General features: G+C 35.7%; 1 protein-coding gene across 6 annotated transcripts in view; it reads left to right on the top strand.

Moving 5' to 3' along the window:
• LOC137405792 (guanine nucleotide exchange factor DBS-like) overlaps positions 1-16040 on the top strand; it is a 47956-nt gene extending 31916 nt beyond the window's left edge. For 3 of the 6 annotated variants that reach the window (XM_068092197.1, XM_068092194.1, XM_068092195.1), the window contains 15 exons: positions 599-718; positions 1352-1471; positions 2007-2129; positions 3340-3498; positions 4234-4323; positions 4616-4752; positions 5367-5433; positions 5867-6046; positions 7346-7531; positions 7617-7745; positions 8261-8284; positions 8717-8923; positions 11827-12053; positions 13224-13353; positions 15436-16040. In XM_068092197.1, the coding sequence (XP_067948298.1) occupies positions 599-718; positions 1352-1471; positions 2007-2129; positions 3340-3498; positions 4234-4323; positions 4616-4752; positions 5367-5433; positions 5867-6046; positions 7346-7531; positions 7617-7745; positions 8261-8284; positions 8717-8923; positions 11827-12053; positions 13224-13353; positions 15436-15615 (2079 nt within the window). In that variant the 3' untranslated portion in view covers positions 15616-16040. The remainder of the gene's footprint in view (positions 1-598; positions 719-1351; positions 1472-2006; positions 2130-3339; positions 3499-4233; positions 4324-4615; positions 4753-5366; positions 5434-5866; positions 6047-7345; positions 7532-7616; positions 7746-8260; positions 8285-8716; positions 8924-11826; positions 12054-13223; positions 13354-15435) is intronic. The other 3 variants (XM_068092196.1, XM_068092200.1, XM_068092198.1) reach the window with 3 other exon arrangements.
• Positions 16041-16445: the final 405 nt, after the last annotated feature.

Raw genomic sequence — 16445 nt, 5'->3', positions numbered from 1 at the left:
CCTTAGGGAGATATTTCAGATAATTATAAAGTCTTCTGTCGGTGCACAACTATAGAGTTATCTATCGGTGCACAACTATAGAGTTATCTATCGGTGCACAACTATAGAGTTATCTATCGGTGCACAACTATAGAGTAAAATAGAGCTTCAACTAACTACTTATTTGCAAGCAAAATGAAAACATCAGCTATGATGAAGCGCATGCTTATCTCGCAGTCAAACTTTGAAAGGCTGACATCTGGAAACGATGTCATCAGCTTGATAAAAGATTGTTGATAATCAGTTCTGATCAATCACACTTTGACATATTTGTTATTGATTGAGATCTTTAGTTGATATTCTAGAGATCTCATTGTCTATAAACAAAGAGATAGTGTAATGTTACGTTCGATTTACATGTATTACACAGGGCCTAAAATTGACAAAGCTTTTGAAAATGGCAACTAAAAAGTTACCGTTGCAGAGCATCTTAGAACTCTCTTCTCGGCTCTCTTCTCAACAGAATTTGATTCATCTTGCTCCATGACAGAATTAGGTTATGTAATACGAGCAGTAGTCAGATAAAGTAGAGATGTCTAACTGCTATCATGTTTGGCAGGTGCATGTTGAGGAGCTAAGAAGGAAGGTTATGGAATTAATGGGGAAATATGAGTTGAGGAGAGGCCTGCTAGTGGAAGAGCTTGCTAAGCTGACTCAACCTTTTAAAAACCCAAATAAGGTAAAAAAGGGCAGCAATAAGCTTTCTGTCTCACTCTATGTGCATTGCAGCTTGCTTCACTAACATTGGTAGCTTTGCTTTTCCTGCCACGCAACTTGAATGACTCACCCTATCCGCATGAATCAACAGCAGGTGGTTTAAAATGTTCATTGGCCACCTCGCTAAATATTTATCTACTAAATTTAATTGGATAGTCAAGAAAGCGTCTGCCTCTGAGCTATGATTGTGACACAGAATCTTAAAGCTTGCACTGACAAGTGTTGATAAGTGTCGACAAGTGTTGAATAAAATGGTAGGGCATATGATGATGTGGTACCTCTTACGCATATAGCGCAAAATGTAAGATGCACAATACTCATTTCATATGTACAAGGTTCCTAGATATGAACATACAAGTTCTGAAAATTTTATGGCAAAGATTGTAGCGCGCTTTGCTGTTTCTTCTTGAGTTTAGGTAAATGTAACAGATAGTCTGATTCCAAACGTCTAAGAGCCAAGATACAAACTGCCAACTTAAAACTTATAATAAAACTATAAAAATGGGAACATTTGCATAAACTTTTGTTATAGGATGCTATTTTATGTTGTTATAACTAGCTCCTACCTATGCATGCAATAATGACTGTATCACAGGTGATGAAACGAAGAAAATCTTCCTTTGCCTTCTTTGGCAGAGAAAAAGCTCCAGCAGCTAGCGGCGAAGGAGAAACTTCTCCAGATGCAGTATTTTTAGAATCAAATGAAATGTCTCAGGTTAGATGACTGACTATAATAAAAGTTATCTTATCTTTCAACACATTTCAAGCCTGACATACTGGCATGTTTTATATTTAAGAAAATGTTGCTAAATCTCCCCATTTTGTTTACAATTTAACTTCCTTGCTTTGGTCTTGCTTGCTTTTGCTGTGTTGGCTCTACTTGCTCTTGTCCCAAACCATCTCCAGAATGCTATGCTTGGGTATCAGCTGAGCAAAGGTAAACTTTGAGCAAAGGTAAACTTTGCTATGAAAATCTCTGTCAAGGTAAAACGCAATCAACAGATCTCCTACATATGTTGCACTAATTATACTTAACAGTTCTCTACGTTTTTAATATACTTTATCAAGTTTGGCTGTGAGTAAGTGGTTATTTGTATTAACGGATGATGAATTGAGCTATATAAATTTGAAAATTAAAAGCTCTGTTTGAATATTTATTATCAGTAAAACTATCTTAAACCTATCTCATTTAAAAAAAAATTGTTGTACCTTTATATAGCAATTTTACTAACTGCTGCACTTCCATATAGCAGCAAGAAAAATCCAGACGAATATCTTCAAGACTGGCTAAAAGCGACGGACAAGGAAGTTTGAACTCAGAAACTTCTTCTACTGCTTCTTCAGAAGAGAAAACAGGGGTCAGCTATGGTTCGGTAAGTTCAAGGTCACGTACATCATTGCAGAACCTATTAATAAAATAAACTATACAAATATATACTCTTTGTACTTTGAAATGTGACTCATTGTTAAACTATGTACCTTTCACTCCCTTCTGGCAGCGCCAGAGCAGCTGTTTCCAGCATGTTGATGAGCTTTGTTTATGGCATGAGTACAGTTGTAAAATAATAATAGTGACGAGTATGGAATTATTATAGAATATTCTGAAATTACATAGAAAGTTGGCTTTTTCGTTATAGCTAGCAAATGCAAGTAATGCCCTCATGAGTGTATCATTTCCGACTAACATGTGGCAGCTCTTTAAAGTCAAGGGACTTGCTGATGTTAGCGGACCGCGCAATCTTTGCGATGTATAATGAGAGCTCAGTTTGTCTGGTATCTGTCCGTTCGTCTGTTTCCACGCCAAGAGCGTTTAGAAAAAGAATCTTTCACATGATAAATCAACTTGGGTATCCAAGTTTTGCAGCCAAGTCCACTAGCAACTGCCCCAATGGAACACTTTGGAACATCCTGGCATAACTACGCACATACTTATTACACATAATGGTCTGTCACGTCACTCAGGACTACCAACATATTACTGTAAATGTGATAGTAAGGAAATAATTAGGTTGTTGAGAAGTCAATTGACTCCATTACTGTACCACACCAATCTCAGAATAATTCGCAATGAAGTTGATAGATACATACATTTGTATATACGAAAGCCGCAACCAAATAAATATAGAGAAGGTGCGCAGGTGCTTTTGCTTGTCCTCTGTACGTTCTCCCTTTTATACATTGTCGAGAAATAAGGCAGCCATATTTTTGCCGAGTGCCAGGCCAGTTCTTTTCCATTCTGTGCCGAATAGCTTCATCTATCAGCCAAGCCTCCTAGCCTCGAGCTGATCTAAACACAGGCCGGCTGGCTCAGACACATTTTAATCTATTAACCATAGACTTTGAACCATTGGTATCAAAACTATGCCATGGTATCAGAACTAGCACGATTGAACCACACTTCCATAGCTTAAATCACTAGAAGAATTCTGATTTAGTGAATTATTATTAATGAAATAGAAATGGATATGATGACTCTCTCCTTTCAAATTTATTTAGCTTTTAAAGTAGTGTTCAATATTAAAAATATTTTTCACCCCTTGTTCCTTCTAATGTTTGCTGCTCATGTAAGTATTTGGTTATTAGAGTCTGTCAGCGTCCTTCTCACCTGTGAGTCCCACAAACAGTTCAATATCACGAGGCAGCAGCTACAGAGGGAGTGAGTCAAAAGGAAAGGCATCAACTTCTAATGGAGGTGTGGAACTAGCCTCTGAGGCAAGTGATCGGTTCAACCTGATGGCGAGAGTAAGTTACTATCAGCGGAAGTACAATTTTTACACGAGAGTTCAGGCTATGCATAATATGAATAAATAAAACTATTTAAACCATTGGAAGGAAACGACAAAATTCTGTAGAAGTAAATATTTTGCATTTGCGTAGCTACTCTTTTTTATCGGTTTATCTGAATTTATTTTTTAAATATTTTATCAGAGTCTAAAGCTTGGTTCTCATAACGAATGCGAAACTACGGCGGTAATCTCGCACAGCAAAACACTTGCGGCACTAGGCTTGGCGGCTAATGTTCACATAAAGCGGCGTCGCTGGTGATTGCGTAAAAATGGCTGCTAGCTATGCCGTCTCTAAAGTGCTGACCTTCACATGCACAGCGCATTTTGGGAAGGCTTTGCCTGCGTCTCTTTGCAAATGTTGAACAGCGCTGAATTCTTGCGCTGACCACCGGCGACTACCCGCGATACTCGACGCGTAGGGTCACATTTCACTGCTGATAGCCTAGCCGTGCTGTCGCTGGTGCTTGCGACGTGTATGGAAACCAGGCCTTAGTAATGTAAGGTCAAGCTCAAGTCAAGCTTGCGTTCAATTCAGCCCATTTTGAGTTCAAATGCAGTTAAGAGTCAATTCAAGATTGATTTAAGTTAAGCTTAAGTTCACCTAAATTAAATCTAAGTTTTTGCTCAACTATGTATGTTAGAACATTTTGTTTCTGTAAATAATAAGTATACGTATTTGGAATTTTTTTAGCAAATAAACGATCTGACAAATGATGGAAATGGAGATCTGCATAAATCCCTCGGGAGCAAAGGTCGAAGAGGCTCTATGAAAGCTATCAAGGTGAGTTTTGAATCAGTTCAAGTGACAAGGAAGCGTGCGTCAATAGTAACACCTGTCTTTTCATTGGCTCACATAATTTATTCTCGTGCGTAAACTTCATTACACCATTGCTGCAAATCACCAACCAGCTAAATTACACAGTGGTAAGGAACACATATGACGACTTACGGTAGGTGCTCCTCGGTGAATCAAATCACTCCCAAATTAGCCGCTTCTCGGACATGACCTGAGAGTGTACTCGTTGCAAGAGGTCATCAATCAGTTTTAGTGTAACGAGCAAATATTATTCTAGGGTATGTTCTCACGGAAGAAATCTAAACAAATGAACCAAGAAGATGCCAAATCAGAGAATAGCCTTGTTATAAATGGAGGAGTATTTGAAAAATCTCTGACAATGGAAGAGGAAGCTCTTTTGTCACAGGCACGCAGGTATTTTGGTGTAATTTAATACTTCTGCACATACTTTTACCTGCTCATCTAAAAAAATAACCCAAGAATACATGTCAATAAAGACTGAATAATGGTGTGGGTATAATAGAAAAGCAATGCATCCGTTTAACAAAAATTCATTGAAAGATCGCAATCAATTGTGACTGCTAAAATAAAACAAGCTCTTACAGAAGTGCATTAAACTTGCGGAATCAAAACCAGAGTTTTCTAAAATTGACTGCTATCAAACATTAGCTGTTATGTGTCCATCATCATGATTTTGCTAGTCAGAGTGCTAAAAATCCAGTGTGAATAATTGGAATGTTTACTACTGTGAGATAACTTACTTGCAAGATGTAATAACAACCTCTCATTATCACTTTGCCACACGATATCACCAACTGCTTTTTATGCAGTTTATGTGTGATTTATAGGCGTTGTCCTTCCTTGTTGATATAAAGAAGACAACTTCACAACATTTATCATCATGATGCGCATTGAAAAAAAACTAATGTACAAAGTTTTAACAGTTTCTTATTTCTTTATTCTATAACATGACAATAATGATAAACTAATGATTTTTACTAAACATTGCATAATTTTGTTTGCTTTAGCTTGCTCATCGAGAGTCTGGTGACATCTGAAAAGAAATACGTCAATGATTTGAGGCATATTGTTGAGGTGAGCCATGCAACAAAAATCTAGTCAGCTTCAACTCCTGACGTACTAGCTTACATACTTACTTGTATACATACTTACATTGCTTACACACATACTGTATGTATAGATTACTAAGTATAACCATGCATTTGTTTACTATAATATATAACTTATATTTCTAATAGTACTCTGAAATTCTCCAATACTGCCTTGTGCAGGTGCTGCCAGATTTATCATTAATATGGTAGACATTTTTGACATTATAAGGCTGCTGGACTGAGACTTGATTTGAATTTTTGACACTCTTTTAATAGAGTTATTATAAATAGTTTTATTGTATAGAAACCTCTCATATAAACAGCGTGAAGTAAGCATAGACTATAAATATACATACTTGAGATAATCGTTGAGGGTGAGTTTAAATCAGTTATTACTATACTTCAATTCTTTACAGTTCTACATGCAGCCCATCGTAGAAGCCGGGGAATCCGTACCGACTGAACTATATGCCAATCAATCTCTCATTTTTTCTAACCTTGAGGAGATTTACCAATTCAACAGTAAAATATTTTTGCCAGAGCTGTGTGACAGCAAAGACAGTCCTTCATTGGTTGCTGCCATTTTTAAAAACCAGGTGAGATTAAAAGATTATTTAAAGGATTATTAAGTTTAAAGTTTAGACTTTAATTTTGACTAACAATTTGACTAACAAAAATAATCATGTTTATTTTTAATCATATTTTATTACTTGTGAAATTATTATTTTATTACTTGTGAAACCCTATATAAATTTATATAACCATAATAATAATAAAAATAGCTTTAATAACCATAAACTTCTTCGTACATGATTTGGTCGAGTCTTTTATTAAAAACCATATCCGATCGTCTATCCATAGCCACAATTGGATATTGAGAAAGAAGGTTGCATCTTACAGGATTGGAACTTGTCCCAACCACCTTGGTAAAACAACCCTCTAACACCTGCACCAATCAACCACCTTTCTGAATCATTGTGAAGATAATTATTACATCCAGTACTGCCTGAGTACAAGTACTAGTACTAGTCTAATATAGTCTGGTGATATCTGCTTGAATTTGTTTCAACTCTGTTATTACAATAACGGTTAGCTTACTAAACTTTAGTGGTTGTAATCTATGCACAAGTATGCATAACTTCCAATTACTTTAGTGGTTGTAATCTATGCACAAGGATGCATAACTTCCAATTACTTTAGTGGTTGTAATCTATGCACAAGTATGCATAACTTCCAATTACTTTAGTGGTTGTAATCTATGCACAAGGATGCATAACTTCCAATTACTTTAGTGGTTGTAATCTATGCACAAGGATGCATAACTTCCAATTACTTTAGTGGTTGTAATCTATGCACAAGTATGCATAACTTCCAATTACTTTAGTGGTTGTAATCTATGCACAAGGATGCATAACTTCCAATTACTTTAGTGGTTGTAATCTATGCACAAGTATGCATAACTTCCAATCACTTTTGTGTCATCATTATGATTTAATGTGCAGCTGAGTTGAACAAATAAAGGTGAATTCCTTTAAGTTGATGGTACTTTGCTCGAAGAGCTCTACGATAGGAGACAAACACCAGTGAAGCCTTCAATGTTTTTACTTCATAATCGCCATGACTTGTTGGTATTTTGTTTGAGCAAAGATTTTAAGAAATATAAAGTATATGCTTTAGGAAATGGTGAAGAGACACACCCTGCTACTCCCTGTTGATGGGTTGAAAAACAAAAATTATTCAATGATGTTTTCACAGAGCACCTAGAGATTTCAGCATCAAACTACTGCAAGACTTGATGTAATTTCTAAACAGAATATTATCATAAAGATAAACTTTTGGGAGCTACTTTTTTAAATTCTTTTATATTTTATGCTTTTAGTATTTGTATTTACTAGGTTCAGATGCTGTCCAAATACAAAGATTTCTGCACAAGCAGGTCCAGAGCAGAAGTGCTCTTGAGACAGCTGGCTGATGATGAGTTTTTGGCAGAGAAAGTGAGACAGCAAGGACACGAGGCAACCCTTAGTTCTCTGCTACTGCTGCCTGCGAGACGCATTGTGCAATACCAAACATTCCTACAAGTATGTAAGAGAGTTTAATTTTGACAAACAAGCTTAAAAAATAATCTGTTTTCCAGGAAGCAACCATCATGTGTTTTGTGTTTAGGGAATGCATAACAACCTGAAAGACGACCTAGAAGTGCAAAGAGACATTTCCTTGGTGCTAAGTCTACTAGCGGATACAATCAACACCGCTGGTAACCTGCTCCATCAAGTCACCATTGATGGCTACCATGTAAGTTCAACTACTGAAATACCTTGTTAGTCAGATATGAACTCTTAGGTATACCCCTTTCATGTGCTTGTGAGTATTCTAATTGACTTGCTTGTATCTCAAGGACTCTAATCATGTTGCTTGTATCTCAAGGACTGTAATCATGTTGTTTGTATCTCAGGGACTGTAATCATGTTGCTTGTATCTCAAGGACTGTAATCATCTTGCTTGTATCTCAAGGACTGTAATCATATTGCTTGTATCTCAGGGACTGTAATCATGTTGCGTGTATCTCAAGGACTGTAATCATGTTGCTTGTATCTCAAGGACTGTAATCATGTTGCTTGTATCTCAAGGACTGTAATCATGTTGCTTGTATCTCAGGGACTGTAATCATGTTGCGTGTATCTCAAGGACTGTAATCATGTTGCTTGTATCTCAAGGACTGTAATCATGTTGCTTGTATCTCAAGGACTGTAATCATGTTGCTTGTATCTTAAGGACTGTAATCATGTATGTTTCTCCATAAATTGCAGGAATTCATGGCGTATCTTACAGAGGTATAACATTATGTGTGCTGCAATAGATATAATAAGCCTTTGCTAACAAAACACGCCATTGGTAGACTCTGGGTGCTACTTTGTTTGATGCTTCCTGATTGGCCGCTTTGCTCTGCCTTAAAAAACCTTATTTGAACCTTAGAAGCTATTCTTATAATATATAAAGCCACTTTTTTAGGTTTTATAGAAACTGAAGCTTAATTTTAGCCATATTCTTAAACTCGCTTGTCCCTAATTCTTTTGAGCTTTGATGAGAATCTAGGCTAAACTTCCATATATTTTTATAACTGACAAAAATGTATAAAAAGTTGTATTTTAATTTAGCTTAAGGTTTTCAAAATTTTGCTTGATACATAATTTTTAGATAAATCAGTACATAAAATTATTCATATAGTTTAATAAACTTAAAAAATAACTATTTGAATGTTTTAGGTCGACCTGCTCTCTCACGGCAGCCTGCTGCATCAAGGTAGAGTGCTTGTTGCGCACGATAAGAAAAGTCAACACACCAAGCCATCAGACTTCAAGAGCAAGCTCAAACCAAGGCACGCCTTTCTCTATGAGAAATGCTTACTTTTCTGCAGAATCCATGAAGATAACGATAGACTCAGGCCCTATAGCTACCTGCATGCCATCAAGGTGGGTGTGCAAGCTATTGTTTTTGACTAGCTGAAACATTTCTTTGGCTTAATGTATATTCAATGAATGAATATATTTGAAGTATAATTTAAATCATAAGCAAGAGATTATCCTGACATCTATGAGTTGGTCTAGCTCAGTGCTTCTTTATAATAGTACCCTACTAAGGGATCCTACTAGGGAGTCTCTTAGAAGCCTTACTAAGGGTTCCTACCAGGGGTCTCTACCAAGGGCTTTATCATAAGGTCCTATCAAGACGTCCTTAATAAGGAGCTCTATTAAGCGGGTCTTACCAGGGACTTTACCAGGAGTCCTACCAGGGGACCGTACCAGGAACCCAACCAGTCCTACCAGGGGACCTTACCAGGAACCCAACCAGGAGACATGAGACTCTGTCAATAGGTTGTGTTCGACCTTGGGAGCATGAGGTTTATTTTTTCGTTTTGATTTTTTCATTTTGATTTTTTCATTGTTTTAGTATAGCACGATAGCACTTCCGTTACATTAGCGATTCTTAACTGAGGCTACGTGCACCAGTATGGGTTGCAAACTGTTGATTGTGAAGGTACACAAATCAATTGAGAAAACAAAGAGAATGTATTCATTGTCATGATAAGCTCTCCTATGTGAAGTTGGATTTTTATATTTTCTATGTATCAAATACAAATATTTTAAGTCATAAACTCTAAGAGTAATGTACGTGTTTCACTAACCCACAAGGAACCAAATTTTGATCAGATAATACCAGCGAAAGGCCGAAAAAACACTCAAAGATCATAAAGTGAATTGTTTTTTATAAGTTGCCTTTTCTTAGAACAACCTTTCAGTTACATATCACTTTCATATATTCTGAATAAGTCTGTTTTTTATTGTTTCCAGGCTTTATTGTTTCAATATAAACAAATTGCCTTGAGCTTGCTCTCGTTAGTCAGGGGGGAGGAAGGAAGGGCGGGGGAGGGGAGGGTGGTTGGAGGTTTGTCGACAAAAACAAATAGGTAAGCACCTGATTAGGGTGCAGTGATGATCTAATTGTAAGAGTATGTGCAGGCAGCATTCACTCTCTGGTGTCAGAGTGTGTGCAGACAGCATTCACTCTCTGGTGTCAGAGTGTGTGCAGGCAGCATTCACTCTCAGGTGTCAGAGTATGTGCAGGCAGCATTCACTATCTGGTGTCAGAGTGTGTGCAGGCAGCATTCACTCTCTGGTGTCAGAGTGTGTGCAGGCAGCATTCACTCTCTGGTGTCAGAGTGTGTGCAGGCAGCATTCACTCTCTGGTGTCAGAGTGTGTGCAGGCAGCATTCACTCTCTGGTGTCAGGGTTTTGTTTGCCCTGATCAAGCGCACTGTGAACAGAGCAGGAGTATGAAGTGTTGAATCTTTTCTGCCACAGTTAATAAAGTTATTCGTTATAAGTTGGTCCATATTTATTTTTTTCTCTTTAATGTTAAAAGAATGCGGCGTTATGCGAATAGGTTCTTATAACACTTTTATAAACAAATAATAGTCTTTATCGTTGTGGAAGAAGTGGGTGGGGGGGCGATATATCTTTTTGTTTTCCAAGGAGTGAGGGCCTGAGAGAGGATAGCTGGGAAGCCTGTTTCTAGTGTACGTGTAGCCTGTCCCTGAGCAATGTTTAGTGTGACAAACATTAATTTAAATAATATTAGTGTGATAGTAATAGTAGTAACAACAGTAATAGTCATAGCAATATTAATGTTAATAACGATAGTAGTAGTAATAATTTAGGAGTGACCTTGCTGATACGTAAACACAGGCGTGGCACCAGCTGACAACTTCTTTTAGCAACCAAAATACTCAACTTATACCAAAACTGTATTAATGATTTTTCTGATTTTCAAGCATGGTAAGGAATTATTTTTTTTCAAAAAGTCTGAAAAAATTGTTCATGAAAAAAAGCTTAAAAACTGCCAGATTTCTAAGAGAAACACTGGCAAAAGTACATGTATCTTAATTGTTTCAGGCAGCCAATCAGTAGTTAGTATTTTGGATTCTGTTTTTTGAAACACAGAAGTTATAGCTGAGATCTGAGTTTTGCAAATGATCTAGTCAATTTTTTTAACAACCATATAAACACATTACTGAGTTTGGAAAAAGCTATGCTTAGTCAGCGTGGTAAAACGGCTTTCCAAAGGACCATGAAATCATTAACAATTTATTAATTCGGTGTATAAATCAATTCATCAAATCTTTTCAAATCTGAGACATATGTATAGTGGTAATTTTGAAAACACTTTCAAAGTCGAACCTATAATCTGAGGCATACTTGTTTAAGTTGATTTACCGTAATAAATTGACCAACAAAAAGCCAAGACTGATTTTAAACGACATGCATTACATGCAATACATACATTATATGCATTGCATTCATTAGATTGATTAGTATTATTGCATAACCATTTTTCCTTACATACAATTTGGATTGCTAATAACTTTTTTAAAAGGCAAATATTTATGTTAAGCTGTTGATCTTTAATTCAAATTTGGCTGCTCTACAACAAATTCTATTGACCAAAATTAGAGAAAACCAAAACTAAACAGACCGAGAATTTTAAATTGCTGACACAAACTGATGAATTGTATTGCTGTGTATCTGATGAATTGACAAAAGATGTTTCACCTTCAAATCACCTATTATAAATATACTCCAAAACTATGCTAATTGTCATGATAACTCCCTGGAGAAAAATAGTGGCTTTCAAAACATGAGGATTACTAACAATATTTAAAAACAAATATAGTGAATCTGCTCAAAAGTCATGTTTCAATAACACATTGAGTTGCTGTAGAATACAACAAAACACATCTACGTTGAAGTTCACCTGTTCAGGCTTACCTTTATGGTCTTGTAGGTTACCATTACTTACACCGCTGTTTTTATGTTAGCTTGCAGACTCATCTCTAGAGCAGGGCCTGTCTGAGACGTCTCACAAGTTTGTGTTTAGGTGTGGCAATGAGTCTTACCTAATCGAGTGCGAACCATCTGACCAAGCCTCTTGGTATGAAAACCTGCACTTCGCTTTACACAACTGTGAGACTGCAAAGGAAGATTTGTCACCTCGGCGGAAATCTAGTCCCAACATTGTTCCAAATGTGACAATTACCAAACCACGGTAAATTTTGAAAAGTTTACTTCTGAAATTTATAAGGCAGTTCTTTAAATTATAGAATTTTAATATGTGTAATATCACCAGTTATTTTAACTAATTAGACATAAGGTTTGGTATCATGGAGTACTTACTTTTTATTAACACAAACAACAAAACCAATTGCCGTAACCGCTTTTACAACAAAAACAATCGGCTTTGGGAATGTTTACACCATAAGGAGTTTGTGCTGTATTAAAAGTGAAATAGAAATGTACTTGTAAATAGCCTTATCCGTTTCAAGATTGTCTTGAACTCACTCCTTTAGCCCTTCAAATAGAAAAAAAATACTAGACTTTCAATTTAATGAATGTACCATAACTGTAGTATTAATGGTCTGTATCGACAAATTATCTTCTTTTTTATTACTCTCACTTGGTTTTTGGTCCTTGATTGCACAATAGTTAGTGATTTTACAAGAAGTTAAAAGGGAATGCACACCATCTCTGTCGATGTGCGTCAGTTTTTTTATAGACAGCAAGGTTTATTTTGCAAGAAAAAAATGATGAAAAATGCTTTTATATCTCTAAAATAAAGGAAAATAAAAAATATGTTTACTATAAGAAGAGTGGTGTTTATCTGTTCATAAGTCTACCTGTGGAAAGGATCCAATGTTACGATAGCAGATAAGCTTTGACAATACTCCAACTCTTTACATTTGGATCTATAGACCGGCACTCTTACCTCTGCACCAATCGATCGCCCAAATAATTGCGTCGCAAATAATTATCTGTGCTTTATTGAGACATCTGATGATCTTTCATGGTGAACTAGACTAACAAGGCTTTGGTATATATGATAGCGATAACCTAATGCAAAGTTTTCTCTCTCAAGTGCAGCAAAAGAGAAAAAGCGATATTTTTAAGGCTAACCACAATATTCGCATCCCTCAAATCGAATTTGAGAACTTGCCCCCATTTAACATTTTCCGATATAGGAAAGTTTTTATGTAGTACAAAGCAAAAACCGCTAACTGACGATAAAATGTTAAATCCATACTACTGCCAGTCCAGCAACTCATCAAACATGTTACTCAACACACAAAAACAGGTCGTAACAGCTTGCTTGCTGTTGAAAGGGTTTTTATTTGCTTTTAAAAGACTAACTACATACAGTTTGTGTTGATGTACATTGCAGCACATTCATGGATGAGGATGAGGATATTAGACTCGGGGAGGCACCTGACCTTAACATACTGGACTTAGATGACTTAGATCTAACTGAAAACTTCTCTCAAGCTCACAACTCTAGCGGTGCAAAACACGAGGTATTTTGGAATGCAGTGTCTATATATCTGAGTGTCCCCTTTTGCGTTCAACTTCATTGTGCTAGATGAAATGGCCCAAAACTCATTCTTGAAATAATAAAATTATACCGTAGCAGCTAAATATGTAATATGATTTCAGCTAAAACACGGCCCACATTTATCAGGCCCTCAGCATTACGCTCAGCGTTTACTTGACATCTTGTTGACCTAGTTTGTTGCACATTGTCAATAACCATCTTTATTTTCTCTGCAAGAGCCATATCTCTTAAAAGCGCCATAAAATTAAAAGATTAGCCCAAAGAACTACTAAACATGTTTATTAGAGAGTGAATTTCTAATTCTTTGTATCAAAAGTCATATTTTATTTCTGCAAGGTATTTGGGCTCGAGTTATTGCTAGCTTTTATTCACAAGCATAACACCATCTGAATTGAATGGTTTTTGGCGTAAACCTGCACACATACTCAACCTGTTTGTTAATTTCAAGGTTTTAAGAAAAACTCTCACTATGTAAGTATATAGGAACCTCCAAATATCGCAGTGCGAACTTTACACTGACCCGCACTTGGTGGACGTCAAGGCAGTTTTTAAACTTTCATAGTGGCATATTTTTAGTTTCCTGACGTTGAAAACCAAAATTAGACTAGCTTAAATTATAAAGTTAACCTTAAAGAAAACACTTAGACCATTGATAATTGATATATACAAAGTACACGATGTCTCTCTCATTGCTGTCTGACCTTGACTCTCTATATTTACTGCTAGATGACTGCTATAGTCTTTAAAATAAGGGTTTCATGCTAGAATTTCTCTTCCTATTCTTTGCAAGTTTGGTGCTTGGTGACTTCCTAGCAAAGTTTGATTGGTTAAGTGTAAAGTGTGACAGAGAGGTGAGTAGTTATCAGACTGCTTTGTTACTAGAAGTAAATCTCATCAGAATGCTATAAAATTTTAAAGTGCTGCTGCTTTTAAAATTAAAATATTGCTGCCAAAAATTATCAGGAAGTAAATCTTCAAAAGTTTGCTCTTTGCTGTTAAACTTCCAAAAACTTGGAAAAGCAAACAGCATCAAATAACTATACACTTGCTTTTTTATTAACTTCTTCGTACATAATTTATTTTTCCGTCTTTTTTTAGCTTGTAATAAAAAATATCATTTCGTTGATGATTATGAATGCCAATCAAAAGTTGCCCATACATCCAATAGAAATACTGCTGAGAAAAAGATCTAAAGAAATGTTTTGGTCGGTTCTGCTTATTTTGTATACTAAACTTTATTGATGAAACAAATTACATTGAAGAACCAATCAACTCTCAGGTATAATTGAAGCAATGAATTTAAAATAGATAGAGAGTACACAACTTCTGAACATCGATAACAAATCCATCAAAAGTATGAAAAGCTGTCTTTGAAATAAACCAATGAGATTAAATACCTGAATGAAAGATGTTTATTTTCGATACAAAAATATACGGAAAAATAAAATAATTACTTACAAGGTAGTCTGCTGATAAGTTTTACACTTTGGACATTTTAATTTTAACAGTTTGACAGTTAAAACTGTGATGCTGGTTATAAATGGCGGTCCTCTATCTGCACAGCGTTGAAATATCTTAGTCAAGGGCTACGGTGACAAGTATGCATTCTTTATATGAACCATCATTTGAGCAGCCTTTGCTTGGCACAACTTTAAAATAATTGCAAGATAACTATATATGTGTTTTTTAATTTGCTGGTAAAAAGGTCAAATGTGAGATTACAATTAATCTTTAGTAAATAGGGTTCACATAAAAACTTTTAATCAATTTTGGTTGTAAAGTTTCAGATTAAAAAGTAAATCTATAAATCACACCATTAAAACTATTCATGGCCATGCAGCTCGCCCTAGATCATTTGCCAAATCAAGAGAATATAAATCCTTGTTTGAATGTTTTTGTTTGTAATTAGAGATTAGAGACAAGCAATTCCAAGTCAATATATATCACAGCCATAAAACCCAACTAGTTTTTTATTTTGTTAAATAAATAGCTTTAATAATATGTATAATTAGGAGAAGTTTACTAGTATCTTTGATTTTTTTAGATAAATGGCAACTCTCTGAAGCAATATATATTAAATGATGACTTTGACAATGACCTGCTAGTAGGAAAAGGAGATATTGTAGAGTGCGTGACGATCCGTAAAGACATGATGCAGGTACAGCTGCCTGGCACTGGTATAAAAAGCTGGTTCCCATTGGACCTTCTTGTCCCCCAAGATTAATATTGTTTAATAACTATTCTTGTACATAAATATGTATATTATGTTACAATCAGCTCTACATATTTACGGAAGTATTTATTTGATAAAATTGCATTTTATCTAAATCAAGTGGAGAAGATAACTCCACATGTTGATATGCTTACATCTTCCAAGCTTACAGCTTGTTATATTAAGCTTACTGCTCATTAAATTCTCCCTGTTATTGTCTTTTTATCAAAATAATCTTGGAATTTTCCTCTCTCGGTGCTATGAATAGCATCACAGTATGTGATGTTTCGTTGTTTGTCAATGCAAAATCGTCTCTCCTCGCTCATATTTCTTTCTGTATTATTATAAGTGTAGCCACTATTGACTATAGAATTTGACATTTAAAAAAGACATTTGATACACAAATATACCATGTGATCTTTCCTGAATAAAATGCATGTAAGATAGTTTTATTGATATTAACCCTATTTTTCAGCCAACATTGCGTAAAGGTTTGTATCTTCATCCAGACAGGTACAACAACAATTTGGACTTTTGATGTCTGCAAATCTAACAACTTCCTTATTCATGCCTGAATGTTTTGATATATCAGTCAAGTGAGGAAGGTTTACAAAAGGGCAGCTTTACCTTGTCAACTGTCTTTCTGAGGCTGGACATGGCTTTTTATCCATTTTCTTGTAATTCTCATGTTATGCACCATGCTATGCTATGCACATTATAAAACTGGGTTGAGGGTTGGATAGGATAACCCCGTTTGAAGGATCTAGTCTTAGTGACTTATTTTACTGAACTTTTGAAAAATTGTTGACCTAGATTAACCTTTGTTCAAGTTTTATTTTAAA

Source organism: Watersipora subatra, chromosome 10 (genome assembly GCF_963576615.1).
Source record: "Watersipora subatra chromosome 10, tzWatSuba1.1, whole genome shotgun sequence".
NCBI classification, from domain to species: Eukaryota; Metazoa; Bryozoa; class Gymnolaemata; order Cheilostomatida; family Watersiporidae; genus Watersipora; species Watersipora subatra.
The sequence above is the reverse complement of the archived record's forward strand: the minus strand, read 5'-3'. Positions and strand labels throughout refer to the sequence as shown.